We start from the raw sequence: 18,270 nt of genomic DNA on the forward strand, positions 1-18,270 counted from the left end.
ATGGGGTTTTCCCACAAAATTCATTCATGGCATATCTACAAGTCACTTATCTCTAAAAAGGATCACAATTTAATTTCTTGGAGCTCAGAAATTTACATGACCAGTGTTACTGAGCTACTCTGAAATTCTGACACATGATGCACCAGTTTATGAAGTAATATCCTCCGGCCTCCTGAACCTTGCCCTTTTGCACAGCCTGGCTGCCCCCGCCCCGCCCAAGGGAGGAGTAGTGACAATTCCCGGCTCTGTACCGGAAATTGCAATAAAATCGTGGCTTTCCAGTATTCAGGGATACAAGCCATGAAAAATCCCCTGAAAAACCCATTAAATATTGGTCAAACCAAACTCATAAACAATACACAAAAAGACTAGGTTAAAATGTAGAAACTGTGTGTAAAATATGAAGTTCTGTCCCCTCATTATGCAAATCTAAAGAACTTGAAAGCAGTGGTCTTCCCAACAAATTCAGACATGCAAAATTGTAATAAATCCAATAGCAAGATTTGAGAGTCTACAGGCTTTAGCTAAAAGATACTTAGATACAAAATCATCAAGAACATCACAACTTTCCATATCAATTATAATGAAAGCATTCAATATTTTGTCAGTTCTCACCTGTCAGGCTTACTACTCCATTTTAACGCAGCAAAAAAAAAATAGTTAATTAGAATGGTTATTATAAAATAGCAATAGAAAGATGGTAACAAGAACCACATGTAGGTGAGTGTACCATGCAACAATCTTTTCAAATCATAATTTATTGTCCGCTTCTCATATTAATTTCTTTCCACCATATGTAAGCTTACTGTAATAATTACAAGTAGAAGACAAAACCAAAATAAGACCAACTTATTGATGTACTGTAATATTAGTGACCACTGGTTTTGTTATATTGATTACAGTGATACAGATTTTTAATATTTTTTTTTGTGTAAATTTAGCATATACATGTGCATGTAACCCCTCTAGGGTCAACCTATTTTGGAACTATAGGGACAAGCATTTTTCTTTTTCGTCATTACGTTCAGAACCATCACGTTTATTTTTTTAGTTTTTTATGTGTGTAGATAAACCATTTTCTCATAAGAACATGGGCCAATAGACATAAAACCATTCCAGGCCTGGAGGCCTTGTAGAGGTCCCGGGCTGTCATGACAACATTGCCCTCAGTTTGTTGTGGTGATAAACAAACAGTGAATTTCTTATTGGTACAATATGTTTTAAAAATCTTAAAACTTACCTTTTATACAGTAGAATTGCTATTACAATGCAGATGATGAACACAACAGCCAGAACTGGTCCAACTACCCAAATCAACCCCTCTTCTTCATCTGTCATTGGTTGTGGGTCAAGTTCCATTGATACAACTGGATCTGAATAAGGGCTTGTCGCATACATTGTCTGTACAGAAAGAGAGCTGTGTTTTTAAAACTATTTCCAAATCAGTTTTTTTTAATAACATAAATGGTTCCAAGTATATTAAAGTATACTTGGCTCCCTGCCAGCACACTGCATCTAGTCACGGGAGTGATGAAGTCCCTTGTGTTGTGGAAAGGGAACTACTTAAAAATCGGTTTGCACTAAAATTTGCGACTTTTTCAGCAGACCTTAAAGGGAACCTGTTACCAAACTTTCACTTATAAGCCTAATAACAAATTCCAATAGCCCTATATTTGTGCACATGCTGTATTCAGATAAAAAATGAATAGTTCCTATATTCAGAAAATTCACTTTGGAAGCCTACCTGGCACCCTGCCAAAAGGAGTGACAAGTCTCGAGGGCATTTGTTATTTTTGTGAGGCAGTGTATCTTTCACCTCATGTCTGTTCTTCACCTCTATCTTCAGCAGTGCAGAGCAGAGGATGACTCATCATCCAAAGGAACGGAGAAGAGGGACTTGCAAGTAGAGATGAGGTGAGACATACAGTGACTAACATGAATAGAACACACCCTTTAGGATTCGCTGCTTCTTCTGGCAGGATGCCAGGTAGTGTTACAAAGTTCATTTTATAGGGATAGAAACTGAGCATTTTTTTTTAGCTTAAACAGTGGGTCCAAGTTAGTATAGTACTATGGGAACTTGGCATTAGGCTTTTTAGTAAAATCTGGTGACAGGTTCCCTTTAACACTTCGGACTTAACAGGCAGTCTTAGCCACTATGATAAAGCTGTTAATTTCCCATATAAGTAAATATGTAAAAGCACATCACAAAAGTAAACTGAATGCTGATGATTGTCAACATATGTGATTTTTATATTATATGCAAATAAAAAAAGGAGTTTAAGTCAAATATCTATATTTTTGCCAAGAAATTAGAATGCAATAAATAGTGCAGTTTGCCCTAGGAATCTGTAATTTGCTTACATATTAGCTATAAATTGTTAGAATATATCTTTCTGTGCATTTCCCTCATCATGTGGCTGAAATGATGTTTGCCATAAAAGCTATTTATTCATGCAATCCCCAGACAAAGCAGGAACCTTTCATTTTCCACAGGCATTTTAAAATATATAACTGCTGGAAAGTTCATGCCTCAGTACCCTCTGTAATAATCTCTGAGAGGACGGTCTATCAATTGCAGAGCATCTCTGAACAGGAAATGCAGAAATTGGTACCACTTTTCACTCTAGCAGAAGTCAGACGGTATCATGATATTATTCAATAAATTGCTAATTATAGTCATGGGTATTACAGGGTGAAGAAATAGAAACTTAATGCAAGTCATTTCCAAGGTAATTAGAAATAACACAGGCTTTAATCTAAAGAGTATGTTAGGAACTAATGATACAATATGTACATGGCATAGAAATTAGCAGTTATCAATAATTATCAATAAAATGAAAGGGCCCTGGGATTATTTGGGGATGACTGTGGTGTTTACTACTAGCGGACGGCTTCTACACTGTAATTGATTAATTCAGTTCACAGACATATTTTATTTGGCAGCACGATATGTGTAACAAAAAATGTAATTATTATTTTTGGCACATGGCAATAAAAATTAAGGTTTATGTAGAATTGGGTCGCTAAGCCATATAAAATTCACCTCAAAGTTATTTTGATGCAGCATAGTGTTTAAAGGGTTGTCAACTTTCATAAAAAAATTTATATTGTTTGTAATGAATAGTTATACATTATTTTCCAATATACTTTCTCTATAAATTCCTCGCTGCTTTCTAGATCTCTGCTTGCTGTCCTTCTATAGAAAGCTTTTATGTTTACTTCTAGTGGACAGAAACATTACCATGGTCATGTGATGTCATACAGATCAATAAGCAGTTAGTAACACACATTTACTAAGGGTTGCGCTGCTCACTTTCGTCAGACTGTGCACCTTTTTCGGGAATTACACGACTTGCACAGGTATTTAAGAATTGTCTGCGTTGCGATTTTGGCACATGCGATCCTTTTGTAGTGCGACACAAATTAGGGGGCATGCCGTCAAACTGTCAGACTTATTGGGATTGAATGCGGGATTTAACTTTCAAATTGTGTCGCACGTCCAAGCACTTAGATGCACCACTAAAAAGATGGTGTACTCTGTTGGACCTGAGCGGGGAAGCAACACATGCAGGATATCTGGTGGACGATCTTAGTGAATCGCGGCACAATGCATTATTGTCGGACTCCAGCGGGACTGTAAGTAAATGTGCCCCAATTAGCCGTGCACCTGTTTGACATCACATGACAATGGACAGGTTTCTGTAGAAGTAAAAATCACACCTTTCTATAGGAGGACAGAAAGCAGAGCTCTAGCAAGCTGTGAGGTATTTGTACAGAAAGTATACATTGGAAAATTGCATTACTTTTTAATACACAAATATAACTACAGCGGCAAAAACTGGGCAGTTAGTAAGGACTGTAATTTTACTGATTTTAGTACAGTGCTGCATCAAAAGCAGAGTTGGACCCTTTAGGGCAGTTGGACACTAGTAAATTTGCTCTGACAAATGTGTTTTGTTTTTCAGATGGATTTACAGGCATGGACATAAAATAGCTAAACTAAACTGGAAAGCTAAGTTTACTTCTATATGAGAAAATCAGTAGACTGAATGTGGAAAACTCTTCATTTTTATTTATTTGCAAATGTGAATTTCACTGAACCATGGATGTTTCCTCCTGTTGTCCATTTCCCCAGAATGCCTTTAAAGGAAATCTACCAAAAAAATCCATAATGATAAACCAGGGATACTTACCATAGATACAGACACTGTGGCTGGGATAATCTTCATAAATGTATTATTCATAGCCTCCTTCCTTCTAAAATAAACTTTTAATATTAAGCTAATGAGCCTGTAGGACTCTGGATGGTGTTATCAGACCCCTCAGTGCTGTATCTTCACAGGCTGTTACAATGAGCACAGCAGGTCTCCCATCCCTGAACTTAATCCTGCTGCTAGATTACACAGACAGAGGGAAGACAGTGAGAGCAGGGGGAGGGTCAGACACGTTCTGCTCATTGTAAGAACGAATGAAAATACCTTATATACTCGAGTATAAGCCTAGTTTTTCAGCACAAAAATGTGCTGAAAAACCCAAACTCGGCTTATACTCGAGTCAAAAAAATAAATATATCTAAACTCACCTTTCCGGCGACCCCTGTATATCTTCTGTGCGATCTTTCCGGCAGCGGCGGCAGGCTATATACACTGGGGCAGGGTCTGGCAGGCTATATACACTGGGGCAGGGTCTGGCAGGCTATATACATTGGGGCAGGGTCTGGCAGGCTATATACACTGGGGCAGGGTCTGGCAGGCTATATACACTGGGGCAGGGTCTGGCAGGCTATATACACTGGGGCAGGGTCTGACAGGCTATATACACTGGGGCAGGGTCTGGCAGGCTATATACACTGGGGCAGGGTCTGGCAGGCTATATACACTGGGGCAGCTGTGACCAATGCATTTCCCACCCTCGGCTTATACTCGAGTCAATAGGCTTTCCCAGTATTTTGTGGTAAAATTTGGGGCCTCGGCTTATAATCGGGTCGGCTTATACTCGAGTATATACGGTACATAACTGAGGGGTTATGGAAACACCCACCAGTGCCCGTCAGGCTCAATAGACTAGTTTTATTTCAGAAGGAAGGAAGCTATAAGAAGATAACCACGGTCACAGTGCCTGGATCTATGAGTAAGTGTCCTTGGTATATCATGATGGATTTTATGGTAGATTTTCTTTAAAACCACGTATTAGGTGTTGAATATAAGCAAAAGCATTATATTCTGTCATTAAATAAGCCTTTTTAAATTCATCCTTTCGATCCATTAGTCAAAATTCTCCATATGATTATATGGTTTATTACTAAATAAAATACAGAAAGGTCTGTTTTCATCAGCACAAAGATTTCATCATAACTATGATCCTACTCACCAGCTCAGTGTGTTCTATTACTGCCAGAACAAAGAACACATATTCTTGTCCATTTTGCAGTTGCTTGTTTTCAAAGCCGCCATATTTTTTCTGATCTCCTAGGGTAAACTCTGTTGGAAGGACATCAAAGTGAGCTGCAATGTAAGGTTTCGGTTGAACTTCCCTTTTGAATCGAACACTTCTTCGCTTCCTTGAAATATCCTTCAAAAGCTGTGAAGAATGATAAAATATCACATTATTTCTAAACTGCCTGTTTATCATTTACTATTAATATTCATAGACTGTAACATTTGTGGCTAATGCAGTATATAGTTATCATCATATGAATGATGAAGGTGAAAATCTTCTTTAGCTTATGCTAGTAAACAGTAGTGTCTTATTTCTCAAAATGGGTCACATGTATTTGTGCGCCTACTTTTTTGTTTGGCTTTTCCGCTGGTCAGATGTAGTGCTTTTTCCTTATTAATAGTTAAGGTCTGTAGGGAATTTGCTACTTTTTTTTTAAAATAAAGGTCACATAAAAATCTCCAAAAAGTCACAACAATTGAATTCCTATGCCCGTTATGGGGCATGTGCCCGAAATTTTAATCTCTTTTATTACTTCTACATCTGGAATTGGGTGTTAATTCAGGGAAATACTGCAGAAAACTGCATGATGGGGAACTTTGAAGGGAGATTCCCCTAGGCCAGTGATGGCGAACCTTTAAGCGATCGAGTGCCCCAAATTGCAACCCAAACCCCCCTTATTTATCGCGAGGTGCCAACTAAAAATTAAAGCAGTAAGTTATTGCTCCCTGTTCTTCAACTTTCAATCAGATTGGCCTCCTGAGGACAGCAACAGTAGAAAGATGGAAAATTTGCATCATTTTAGCTTCTTTCTAGTGTCCCTCTGTACACTCATTATGCTGATACTCATTATGAGTGTACAGAGGGACAATGGGGCCAACAGGAGGTCCTCCAAAGATAATTTGGCCCTGTCTACTCATTCTTCCTCTTCCTACAGTTTAAGTAGAGAAGCAAGTATCAAAATATGTCAGAAAGCAGCATCTTTTAAGTGGCTTGCATCTGCAATAAGATTCTTTGAGTCCTGTCTGGGGTGCTGGGGCGATGGCCCAAGTGCCCACAGAAAGGGCTCTGAGTGCCACCTCTGGCACCCGTGCCATAGGTTGGCCACCACTGCCCTAGGCTCAAAAAAAAGTTCCAAAAATGCAAACGCACCATGAAATGTCACAAATAAAGCAGAAAATGACAAGCCAAAAGATTAGATACATGTGCCCCAATATTTTTCATTGATACCTCCCAACACATGCTGCCTTCAAAGACCTTAATATCTGATATTCTTGTAAATCTATATTTGGCATTAGCTAAAACAGTATGAAAAACTGATAACAATAACTGATGCAGTGAAATCAGTCAATTGATTGATCAATGTCTATACAGATTCAAAGAACACTCAGGGCTCTAATTATGCAGGGCTGCTGTATGCAGTGGCTCTCTGCATATGGGCTAATAGAGGATTTCTTTTTTAGGGATAACTATATTACCTTAAAATGCCCTAATATGGCAGTTTAACTGGAACCGTTCAATGGTCAATCAATATGTAATTCAACTCTATAGAAACTAGATCGCAAGTAAACATAATAAAAAAAGGGCATTATGCACACTAAATCCTGATATTCAACTTTCTGTTCTGTGAACAATCAGAAAAATTGGGTAAACATTTGAAAATGACTGGGAAGTTTCTTCCCCCACTGAATAAAGGCATATTTGAAAGGAGATCTCCCGAGCCTTTCCTTTTAATTGAAACACATCGCCGACTTGTTGGACTCATTAATGCTTTTAAGAAAAAAACAGTTTTCATATAATTTGTAATAGGAATGTGTGCGGCCAGTAGCAGCAAGTGAATGCTCTCTAAAATTCAATCTACTTGCAAATATATTACAGCTTTAAATAACACTTCACCCGGCCATTTGAAAATATTATCTTTTTAACAATATATTTAAATTAGAGTTTAATGATGATGCTCTTCTATCATATCAATAATCCATTGAAAGAGGTTAATAGGGGGTCACAGAACTGGTCTCTAGGTAAATCAGTCACAATGAAATCGTTTCCATGATGAAAACAGTGAAATAAATGGAAACATAACTCAGAACACTGTTCAAAACAACAGAGAGAGGATAAAAAAAATGATATTGGGATATTTTGGGATAAAAGCAACAATATTTCCCTTTCACAAACCCTATGTGGTTAATGTAATTGCAGGAGATATATGAAGGTCTTTGGTCTGTTATCAGGAATCATTTTCATTTTCCAGTCAATGCATATCTTATTTCCTCCACCATTAATTCTACAATGAGGCCTCCACTCTTCATTATACTGGTACAAAGTGGGAAGCAACCCATTCTGACCCAAAAATTTCTGAATTAATAAATATTCTTTATCAAACTATTACACACATTAACGCACCACAAAGTACAGGATGATTAAAATGGCACTTTGTTATGGGAAGCGGCTTCACATAGCTATGCAATGTAATCTCAAGAAAGTTCAATGTCACTCTTCATCTTTGAAACTTTGTATTGTGCTACTATATTTCAAGGTTAAAGCCAAGCCTGTGGCTTACAATGTTTCCCATGTAACTATCTGTTTATGTTCCTGAATATTGTTGTCATGCTGCTAATCTTGCATAGATTTTTATGAATTTTACAATTTCTATGGTCTTTCTATGTTAAGACAGGAGGCTGTCCTATCATTATTGGCAGTATGCACAATTATAGAGAATCGCTGTGAATCACTGACAGGGGTCAAAATTACTTCATTGATCCCAGTGGAAAATTCTTTTGTACATAGTATTCTGGCAATACTATGGCGATACACACAGTAAGAGATAGGCTTCATGTTACAGTTACATACATACAAATGTGCTTACATGTTGCTAGTTGCTTGGTTACATAGTTACAAACATAGTTACAGGACAGCACAATAGAGGTCTAAAATGACCACATTACATTACATAAGGAAAACAATAATAAATAAACATACTCTAGACCAACATAAATAGGGATTACTACAGAAGGGGTTCCGATGCGGCACTCACAGTGATTGCGTTGAAACAGTGGTGTGTTGCTGTTGTTTTGGGAGCAGAAAAACGCTTAAAGGAAACCTACCACTTGAAGTGGCAGGTTTCAGAAGAAAACACCGAGCACCAGCTCAGGGTAAGCTGGTGCCGGTGCTTATTTTTGTTAGTGTTTTAAACCGCGGTATCGCGGTTTAAAACACTTTTTAAACTGTATAGCCGGCGCAGGTTGTGATCACTTACCATTCAGGTGCCCTTATGATGCGGTAACTGGATCTCTTGGCTGCCAGGTTTTGGTTTCAGCACTTTGTTGCACCCAGTAATGCCATATAAAGCTACTGCTGCCTTTGATCAGCTTTGTGCTGAAGGGGTGTGATAGGGTAAGAGTGCCAAGTTGGTGCTGCAGGGAAGGGGGAGGGAAGGTAAAAGCCAGAGCCGATGGACAGAAAGCCACCTATAGTGGTACCATCCTGACAGTGCATCTATAAGTCCACAAGATTTAGAGTAGGTAGGTGGCAGAGAAGTAGAGGTAATGGTGTGACATTGCTTTTCAGATAACATTTTGAAAGCATAAGATTGGTGATTTGCAATTTTAGTTAGACATGTACTTACAAAGGGAGTCCCTTTTTAATTGTTCGTCTACAATTTATACACCCAGGACAAATTAGTTAAAACTACCAGTTGTTTATCAAGAGGGCGGAGAGATAGAGAAAGGAGTCAGGAAATCTCCAGGACACCAGGAAATGGATATAAGTCCCTTCTGCCTGGCTTCAGGACCTTTGGAAGATAAGGAACAGATGTACGAGGATTTCATGGGTTTAACATTTGGTGGGTGGTTTGGGTGGCCATGGGTCCCTTTTGAGTCAACATCTGCAAAGAATTTGTATGTTCTCTCAGTGCTTGCATGGGTTTCCTCCCACACCAAAACATACATATAGGTTGATTAGATTGTGAGCCCCAAGGGGACAGGGACCAATTTGGCAAGCTTTGTGCAGCGCTGCGTAATCTGTAGGCGCTATATAAATAAAGAATTATCATTATGTTTTCTGCTCATCTGCACTATAACATGCAAATGAAGCATGATAACCCAGTTGCTCTTACTCATCCAGGCACAGTGACTGCATAAATCTTCTTATATTTAGAGGGCATTAGATTCACAGGCTGTTACACTGTGCAGGAACACTTCCCTCTTCCCACAGTTTACTGAAACATCTGCTGCCCTGAGATTGCATCAGGCAGAGGGAGAGGGAAAGAGGGGAGAGGAGGGGGAAGTCGGTGACAGTATCAGTAGCCTCTGAAGCTATAGCACAGAGGGGCTCTGACAACGCCCCCAAGGAGCCATTCAGACTTATTAGTATGATTTCAAAAGTTGATTTTAGAAGCAAGGAGGCCAAGGATAGCAAATATAAGAAGATTACCACAGACACAGTGCTTGGATCAATGAGTAAGTATCCCTGGTACTTTATTTTGATGGTAGATTTCCTTTGAGACCAAGGTCATATAGTATAAAATTCAATATCATTAAAGGGGTTGGCTACTTTACATCAGGTTTTTTGTAATGAGTGTGGGGGTCAGGATATTTGGTAATTCACCAATATACATCTATTAAAAGTTCTGCTATGTGATCTTTAACTGGAGATTGTTCATGGACAGTAATGCTTTGAATCCAACAACTAACAAAATCTTATCGGAGAGCTGCATGCAGGTGGTTTCATAGATGATTACTCTAAGATATCACATGAAATATCAGATGAACCAGAACTGACTTTTGCCATTTAAGGCTTTTGAGATAAACTAGTGATATAATAATGGCTGGGAATGAGAGCATAAATGAGAAATAGTCTGTATATTGGCAGAAATGTTAATTTTATGTAAATGGTGTAAAATGAATCAAGTCACAATGGAGTGTAGGAATTAAAAGGAGATAATTGCAAAAGGGTCATTATGGGGCCTTTCTTTTATGTCTCTGCTCAATAACAGGAGAAAAATGATTTCTTCATTTGCGTAAACCCAATCTGTTGATTTGGAAGTATATCCTGATATGCTGTTAATTCTTTGTGCATGTATACATAGAGACATGCAAATCTATATACTTCAGTTGGAAGGGATAGCATCATATTCTGTGCAAAATTAAGAATACATGTGAATATTCTACTGCTTTAACCCCTTTCGATTTTGCGTTTTCATTTTTCACTCCCCATATTCAAAAATCTGTAACTTTTTTATTTTTCCATGTACAGAGCTGTGTGATGGCTTATTTTCTGTGTAACAAATTACACTTCAAAATGGTTGTATTTAATATTTCATGCCATGTACCGGGAAGCGGGAAAAAAATTCCAAATGCAGTGAAATTGGTAAAAAAACGCATTTGTGCAGTATTCTTGTGGGATTGGATTTTACGGATTTCACTGTGCACCCAAAATGACATGTCTACTTTATTCTTTGGGTCGGTACGATTACGGGGATACCAAATTTGTATAGGTTTTATAATGTTTTCATACATTTAAAAAAATTAAAACCTCCTGTACAAAATTTTTTGGGGGAATTTTTCCATCTTCTGGGGCTAATAACTTTTTCATACTTTGGTGTATGGAGCTGTGGGTGGTGTCGTTTTTTGCGGATTTTGATGACGTTTACAATGTTATCATTTTTAGGACTGTACGACCTTTTGATCACTTTTTTAGAATTTAAAAAAAAATTTTAAATGGCAAAAAAGTGCCATTTTCGACTAGATCGGGCATTTTCGGACGCGGCAATACCTAATGTGTTTATGATTTTTACTGTTTATTTATATTTATATCAATTCTAGGGAAAGGGGGGTGATTTGAATTTTTAGGTTTTTTTATTATAATTTTTTTATTTTAACTTTTTTTATTTTTATTTTTACTATTTTTCAGACTCCCTAGGGTACTTTAACCCTAGGTTGTCTGATCGATTCTATCATATACTGCCATACTACAGTATGGCAGTATATGGGGATTTTACTACTCATACATTACCATGTGCTGACAGCACATGGTAATGAATGGGTTAACCCGAAGTAGCTTCGGGTCTTCGTGAGACCCGAAGTTACCATGGCGACAGATCGCGGCTCCCCGATGACGTCACGGGGAGCGACGATCCACGGAAAGATGGCGGCGCATGCCGGCGGCGATCAGCGGTAAAACACCCGCGATCGGTGCCGGCACCGATCGTGGGTGTTACCGGTAAGCCTTTGCTGCAATATGCAGCAAAGACTAACCGGCTATGGAGAGGGCTCGCCCCGCGAGCCCTCTCCATGTACCGGGACCCGACATGTCACGTACTATTACGTCACATGTCGGTAAGGGGTTAAGGGGGTTTCTCAGCCTTGTGAGAAATTATATATTGATGACTTATTCTTCTTATAAGCCATTTCTATTAGATTGGATGGATCAATGCCACTGAACAGCAGTCTTTATAACCAGAGCTATCCAAATGGATGGATCCACAGGCAGAATGCTCTGACCACTGTGTAGTGCCCCCCCCCCCCAAAGCCCTACTCTAAAGCACAGCTCATCAAAGCAGAATACTTATACTGACTTAACAAAGGAGCCGGGAGTGACTACCCAACCGTGTCACACTGTGGTTCATTGAAAGTCAAGTTCTGACCTTGTAGAACACAGTGACTAACGGTGAAAATGGGTGGTCAGAGTTGAGGTCATGTGAAGCAAAGGCCAGAAAGTGATAATATAAAAAAAGGAAAGGAAAACAAACATTGTGGTGGGTCTCCTGGATAGTTTCTTCAATATCATAGTCCTTTTAGTAACATTTTTATTTACTGTTTTAGGAAGTTAATTTAAGTCTTTAATATGGTGAAAAAATGTGCTTCAAAATGGAACCTTTCTGAAAGGCTTTGTTAAGCCTGAGAACAGATGGCTAAAAAGTTTGAAATAAGCACACAAATTCAGAACTAATTATTTGATCAAACATCCCCTCACACACCATCGTTAGAGGCATAACTACAGTGATAGAAGCCACAGCAGCCACTATGGGGCCGACCATGTGAGGGGGCCCCAACATCTGGGGTATTGAGTGTGTATTGGGTGTATGCTGTATGTGTGTGTGGTGTGTATATACTTTATGTGTGTATTTATGCTGTATGTCTGTATATGGTATTATATGTATGTGCATATTTGCTGTATCTGTGTGTATATGTGATGTGTTTATGCTGCATCGGTGAATATGGTATTTGTATGTATGTGTGTATGCTGTGTATATGCTGTATGTCTATATGTGTGTTTATATGAGTATAATATGTATATTTTTAAGGGGGAAAAAGGGGCCCAATACAGAAATCTGCAAAATGACCCAAACTCTCCTAGTTAGGCCCCTGAATGATCCCCTCAGAATATCATATACAATACAATCATCTAAATTCTAGCCTATAATGAACCAAGTAATTCGGCTAGGTGTCTTATTATGACAGTTTTTTTTAATTTAGTGAACTACATGGGGGAAACTGTCACAATGGCCTGTTGGCTACTAATGGCAAACTAGCTTGGGTTACATCATCAATGCTGGATTGCGTCATCTTAAACCATTGTAACTACTTTAAATGTGTCAGAAATGTCTTGTTGTCTCAGAGAATGCACATGGACACAGAACATGTTTCAGAGCATGCACATTGGTGCATTTGCTCAAGCTTCATCGGCAAACGCCAAGGATTTTAGACCGTTCTGATACTGTTCCAACTAGTATGACAAAGAGGGAGAGGCCTCACAGCAAAAATTCCTATCAACAAAATTGTCGGTGCCCAGCAAAAGCAACCAACAGTACAGTTTAGTGAACCTAAGTTACTTAGGAACTGGAACAACCTTCACTTTGAAAGGTTAAACCACTAAAAACCAACATAGCTACTGGGGGAAAACATCCAAACCGCTCTGCCATGTTTGTTTCATCAGAAACCTTTTTAACTAGGACATAGACAGAGCAAGCAATGATAGGCGATGTTAAAAGAACCATGAGCTATAGGTCAAAAGTTAAACTGCATTGCAAATTGCAATTTAGCATTTGTTTCAGATTTAGCAAATGCTACTAATGAACGCGACCTTTAATAGAGTTCATATCCATAGAGATTAAACCATTGCTGTACAATCATTTCACCTCTTTGAACTTTCACATCTTTCCTTGCACTGAGCAAAGACTAAAATATTTATTACAAAGAGAAGAGATCAGGCCGCTTTTTTGGTGCTTTAATTTAAGTAATTAAACATTCTGTCCCCGCAGGCTGAGAACCACGAATGACTTGTTCAATCTACAATTCACACTGACATTATGTATAAATTGGGGATGGAAAACAGCAATTGCCCTCTCTTCATTGTTTCCAACATTTGTAGAAATGAACTGCTGAAAAAGACCACGGTATTGCGCGACAATTGGGTAAGAAAATAACACAATATCCATATTACCTCGTCTAATTCCATCTCATCTGGGCTCTCCCAGGGCTTAATAAACTTGCCACGTGCCTTCTTCAAAGGGACAATGACAATGTAATAGCCTCTGTAAAATAGAAATTGTTGATCAGTGCTCATATAGGGTAGGTACAAAAAAACCTTTAATACTGGCGATACAAAGCATAAGGGTTCACCTGTTTTTAAGGCCTTATATCATCACTTTCCAAGTGAGATATGAAGAATTTGCATACTGCATGCATTATCATAAGTTAATTTTGTGAATTAATTACAGCATTGGTAGTTCTTCCGCTACACTACACTTTTAATGGCATCCTTTTGTATAAGGAACAATATTTCATACTATAGCACAGACAGCTACTCATTAATTCTGAAATGAAGTCAACCATCACTGCAGCCAAGAACTTGCCTACTAATGTTTATCAGTCAGTATTCGCTGTTTGCTCATCTTGCCTGCAGTCCACACCGTCTCTAAATACTTAACGTGTAATATATCATCTTTGGCTAATAATTACATAAGAGAAAATGACTTACAAGGGTTTACTTATTATTTACAATAATAATATTGAGAAATCACGTAAAATATATATATATATATATATATATATATATATATATATAGTATGTACAGTGTGTAAGTTTACATATTTATAAAGTTGCAATTGCCAATTGTAATCAGATGTTTATAACAACCCATCCAAACTACACTGGCAAAGAAATAAAGAAAGAACACAGGTAAAAAATATTGACATAAAGAAAGAAAGGTGCAACAAAATGAAAAGTCATGCAAACCATGCTGAAGGTATTGGTTCTTAAAGAATTTCTAAACTACAGAAAGTTCCAGTGAGCACTGTTGGAGTCATAATCCAAAAGTGGAAAGAATGGATTTTGTCCTAAGGAACTGGCACAATTCAAATAGGGGAAGGAGACATGGACAAAATGTCCCCAAGAAAAGCGCCAACAAAAATTTCAGTTGATTTCAGATAAAAAAAATTTAAGTTGTTAGAATGACTCAGCCAATCACCGGACATGGATCCAAGAGAAAGTCTACAAAAGATCAGAGATCATAGAAGGAGCCCATGGAACCTTCAGGATTTGAAGAGTGTATGGAAAAATGGGTCCACATCACATCTAAGGAATGCACAAGGCTAGTCTCTCTATATAGGAAACATCTTGAAGCTGTCATCACCAACTAAGACTTTAGTACTAAGAATTAAATTATTTGCAGTAAGTGTTTTCAATACTACGCGCTCCCCGGTAAGCATAGTGATAATGCCAGCACCAATCTTGGGTGTCACTGGTTGTGGTTTGGGTCTGTGTTCGGGGTCGGTACTCAACCAGAGATTTTTCAAATTTGGATTTGGCCAGACTCATCAAAACCCAAATTTTCACAGGGCCACTTAACAATTGTTGTTATCGACAGCTGGTATTTAATTCATGTCAATAGCATGAACTCAAGATGCGACACCATACAGTTAGATTGGATGCTTTGATTTTATGTTTTTTTGTTTTAAAATATTATAAGCCCATAGTGATAATCCCTTCACGGTGCATATAGGGGTAGATTTGATAATCCCTAAGAAAGAGTGAGCCTATTGGGCCACACTTCAATATAGATTTACTGGAGAAATAATGCAGGCTTGGGACTTCAGTTTATGCACTCAGAAGTGGAAGGGTATGCCTATTAGGACCCTCCAAAGGTTTAGGTTTAGGAATGTTTTATGCAAACTCCAGAGTGGAATAAATAAAAGTTTAAAGAAAAATAGTTAAAAATATATCAAATTATAAAACAGTGAAAACACAATTCATAATAAGATATGAGTAAAAACACGTACTTTATTTTCTCATTGGCGGGAACTTTAGGTAATTCCACAGTAATCATGCCATCTATATGGTTCTTTCCAACAAAAAATGGCTTAGTTCTGAGAACATCTGGTGCAGTTTTTGCTGCCACCCTGTGCTGCAGCCCACCAGCACTATTTCCTCTATTAGTTAGGACAAAGGAGTATAAGGTTTCTGGTTTAAGATTAATGATGAGCTTCTGTGTTGCCCGACCGTCAACTTCAGCAACCATCTTGCCGTCATCATACAGAATCTAGATAGAAGAGATATAAAAAGATCAGACATTTCTTAATGGCCAAGATTTCATAAAAAAGAACATACTATAATAGCACTCTTTAAAGGACACCTGTCATCAGGTCTCTGTCACTAGTCCTGTCACTACTACCTGTTGGAGCAGCTCACATGGATCACATCCCAGCCTTTATCTAGTCATTTCATACATTAATCATTGTAAAATCATCTTTTCTTTATTATGTAAATGAGGCTGGTCACATGGTCAGAGGCAGTGATGTCACCCCTGTTCCCCCTCCCCTCTCCTCCCCCTGCTCATGTCTGTGTGTAATGTATAGTAAAGCATTGCTACTGTGTGTGCTGCATCCTCCTAATACACAGAGACACAGACATCAGCTACACAAGTACCTAGCATGTTCTGCTATATCATGGCTGCCTGGAGCTGTTGTATCTTTCACATACACACACACACAGAGGCTGCAGGAGGCGTGGCCACCAGCAAGCACATGGAGCAGCCATTACATGGAGCAGCTGTCAGTCAAGCACTGGGGGTGTGGCTGTACCTCCCACTCATGTATAAGCTGGACAGGTGAATATGCTAATGACGCATTGGACATTTCACAGGTCATTTGCATACAGCTTTAGGACCTCATTTTTTAGGTTTACAGGCATGTAGAGGGACAATGAAGGGATAGAGGCAATGCATTCTAATGGCAGTTTATGAAAATATATTTAGTTTAGGGGGGTTATTTTGCATGATGGGTTCTCTTTAAAAGGTTGGTGGATTCTTCTGCTAATGTCTGTTATATATGGGTCAATTGTGGTGATGTCATGTTCATTGCGCACATAAGATTCACGCTAATCAATGGCAGAGGCCATGGATTGGCACAGACATGATGTGAATAATGAAAGCAACGAACATGACATCATCACCGAGGTCCTATCAGGAAAGGAAATGATGCGGAAAAAAACATTTGCAGAGGGAGGATAAGTATGGTATTGTTTCTATTTCCCCCTTATTCTGTTCCTTCAGAAGAATGAGCGCTAAAAAAAGAGGTTCACTCTGATTGAAAGAAATATATTTTTAAAAAAATAAAAACTTTTTCTTTTGGTAAAAATGGTAGCTACAAAAACTCCTTTGAGCATCCAATAGACAAGGTTAAGTAGAAGTTATAGAATTTAAGACACCAACAGCAACACAGTGTACAAAATTGTCAAGTAAGAACAAATGTTCAGCATTAGTAAAAACCTTACTGCTGGCTGCAAGAGCTATACAAATACCAGCCTAGGATACTCTGTGGATAAATTATACATTATATAGTATAATATTTCCCTGGTTATTAAACCACAGTATGCATAGTGTTTCTACGACAAGAAAATGTTTCCTACAGTTACACTTTCATTCATTTGTAATTGCTTGAACTACCTAGAATATTATGAGAAAATTAGCAAAATTAACTAGAATATTATGAGAAAATTAATTATGGAATGTAGGAAAATATTGTATATGCTCTCTTTTTAGTTATACATGAAAGGTGTTGCCCAAAATGATCTATTAATAGCCCCTAATATGTGTTGGTTTTGGCTGTATGATGGCTGTTTTTGCAAAGGCTAGCACATGGCCCATTGTATTTCTGTTGGACTTTTGGTCCAACTGGATGCCACCTTAGACAGAGGTGACACTTTATATCTATACCCAGGGGAATGAAACAATCAAGGGGTAGATGGAAGTTATATATTCCCCATACACACACGTTCTTCCTATATGTGGAATTTGCATATCACTGTCATACAGAAGAGTGGAATATTTTCTCTTATCACTTCAATATTACGAGAAACAGTTGTAAAAGAATTATGTTTTTCTTAGCATTTTGAGCCAATTTAAATGTCTTTTGAGGTTGAGATATTCCTTTTACGCATAAGAGTTGTTTGAAACTATGTATATGGATGTATCCTGTGCTTATGTTTGCCAGAGGTTACCTTGCGCAGTCGCAATGATTGGTAAAAGAAAAGCGCTGACAAAAGGCTAGAATGTAGCGCAGGTACGCATGCTCAATAATGCGGACAACGTGCGTTCCACGGATGAACCGCACGGCCGTCCAATTCGCAGGCACCGTTTCTCTTGGGCATCGACCTGGAACACGTCTGGGTCAGTGCATTACCTTTCAGACTGTGATACGTCAATGACACGCGACACATTTGTATATTGTTTGTTTTTTGGAGCAATGCCACCAATGATGCGGCGCGCACCTTCAAACACATGTTGTGGACCAGACAAGTACACTCAATAAGCTAATGTTCAATAGCCAGATA

At 38.4% G+C, this 18,270-nt stretch overlaps 1 protein-coding gene across 43 annotated transcripts in view; it reads right to left on the reverse strand.

Moving 5' to 3' along the window:
• The window catches only part of PTPRD (protein tyrosine phosphatase receptor type D), a 1,096,207-nt gene that overhangs the window by 60,503 nt on the left and 1,017,434 nt on the right, over positions 1–18,270 (reverse strand). For 21 of the 43 annotated variants that reach the window (XM_072152279.1, XM_072152386.1, XM_072152374.1 and 18 more), the window contains 5 exons: positions 15,720–15,979; positions 13,882–13,972; positions 5,374–5,583; positions 1,241–1,401; positions 616–630 (listed from right to left, as the gene is read on the reverse strand). In XM_072152279.1, the coding sequence (XP_072008380.1) occupies positions 616–630; positions 1,241–1,401; positions 5,374–5,583; positions 13,882–13,972; positions 15,720–15,979 (737 nt within the window). The remainder of the gene's footprint in view (positions 1–615; positions 631–1,240; positions 1,402–5,373; positions 5,584–13,881; positions 13,973–15,719; positions 15,980–18,270) is intronic. The other 22 variants (XM_072152617.1, XM_072152341.1, XM_072152419.1 and 19 more) reach the window with 2 other exon arrangements.

Source organism: Engystomops pustulosus, chromosome 1, assembly GCF_040894005.1.
Source record: "Engystomops pustulosus chromosome 1, aEngPut4.maternal, whole genome shotgun sequence".
Taxonomy (NCBI): domain Eukaryota; kingdom Metazoa; phylum Chordata; class Amphibia; order Anura; family Leptodactylidae; genus Engystomops; species Engystomops pustulosus.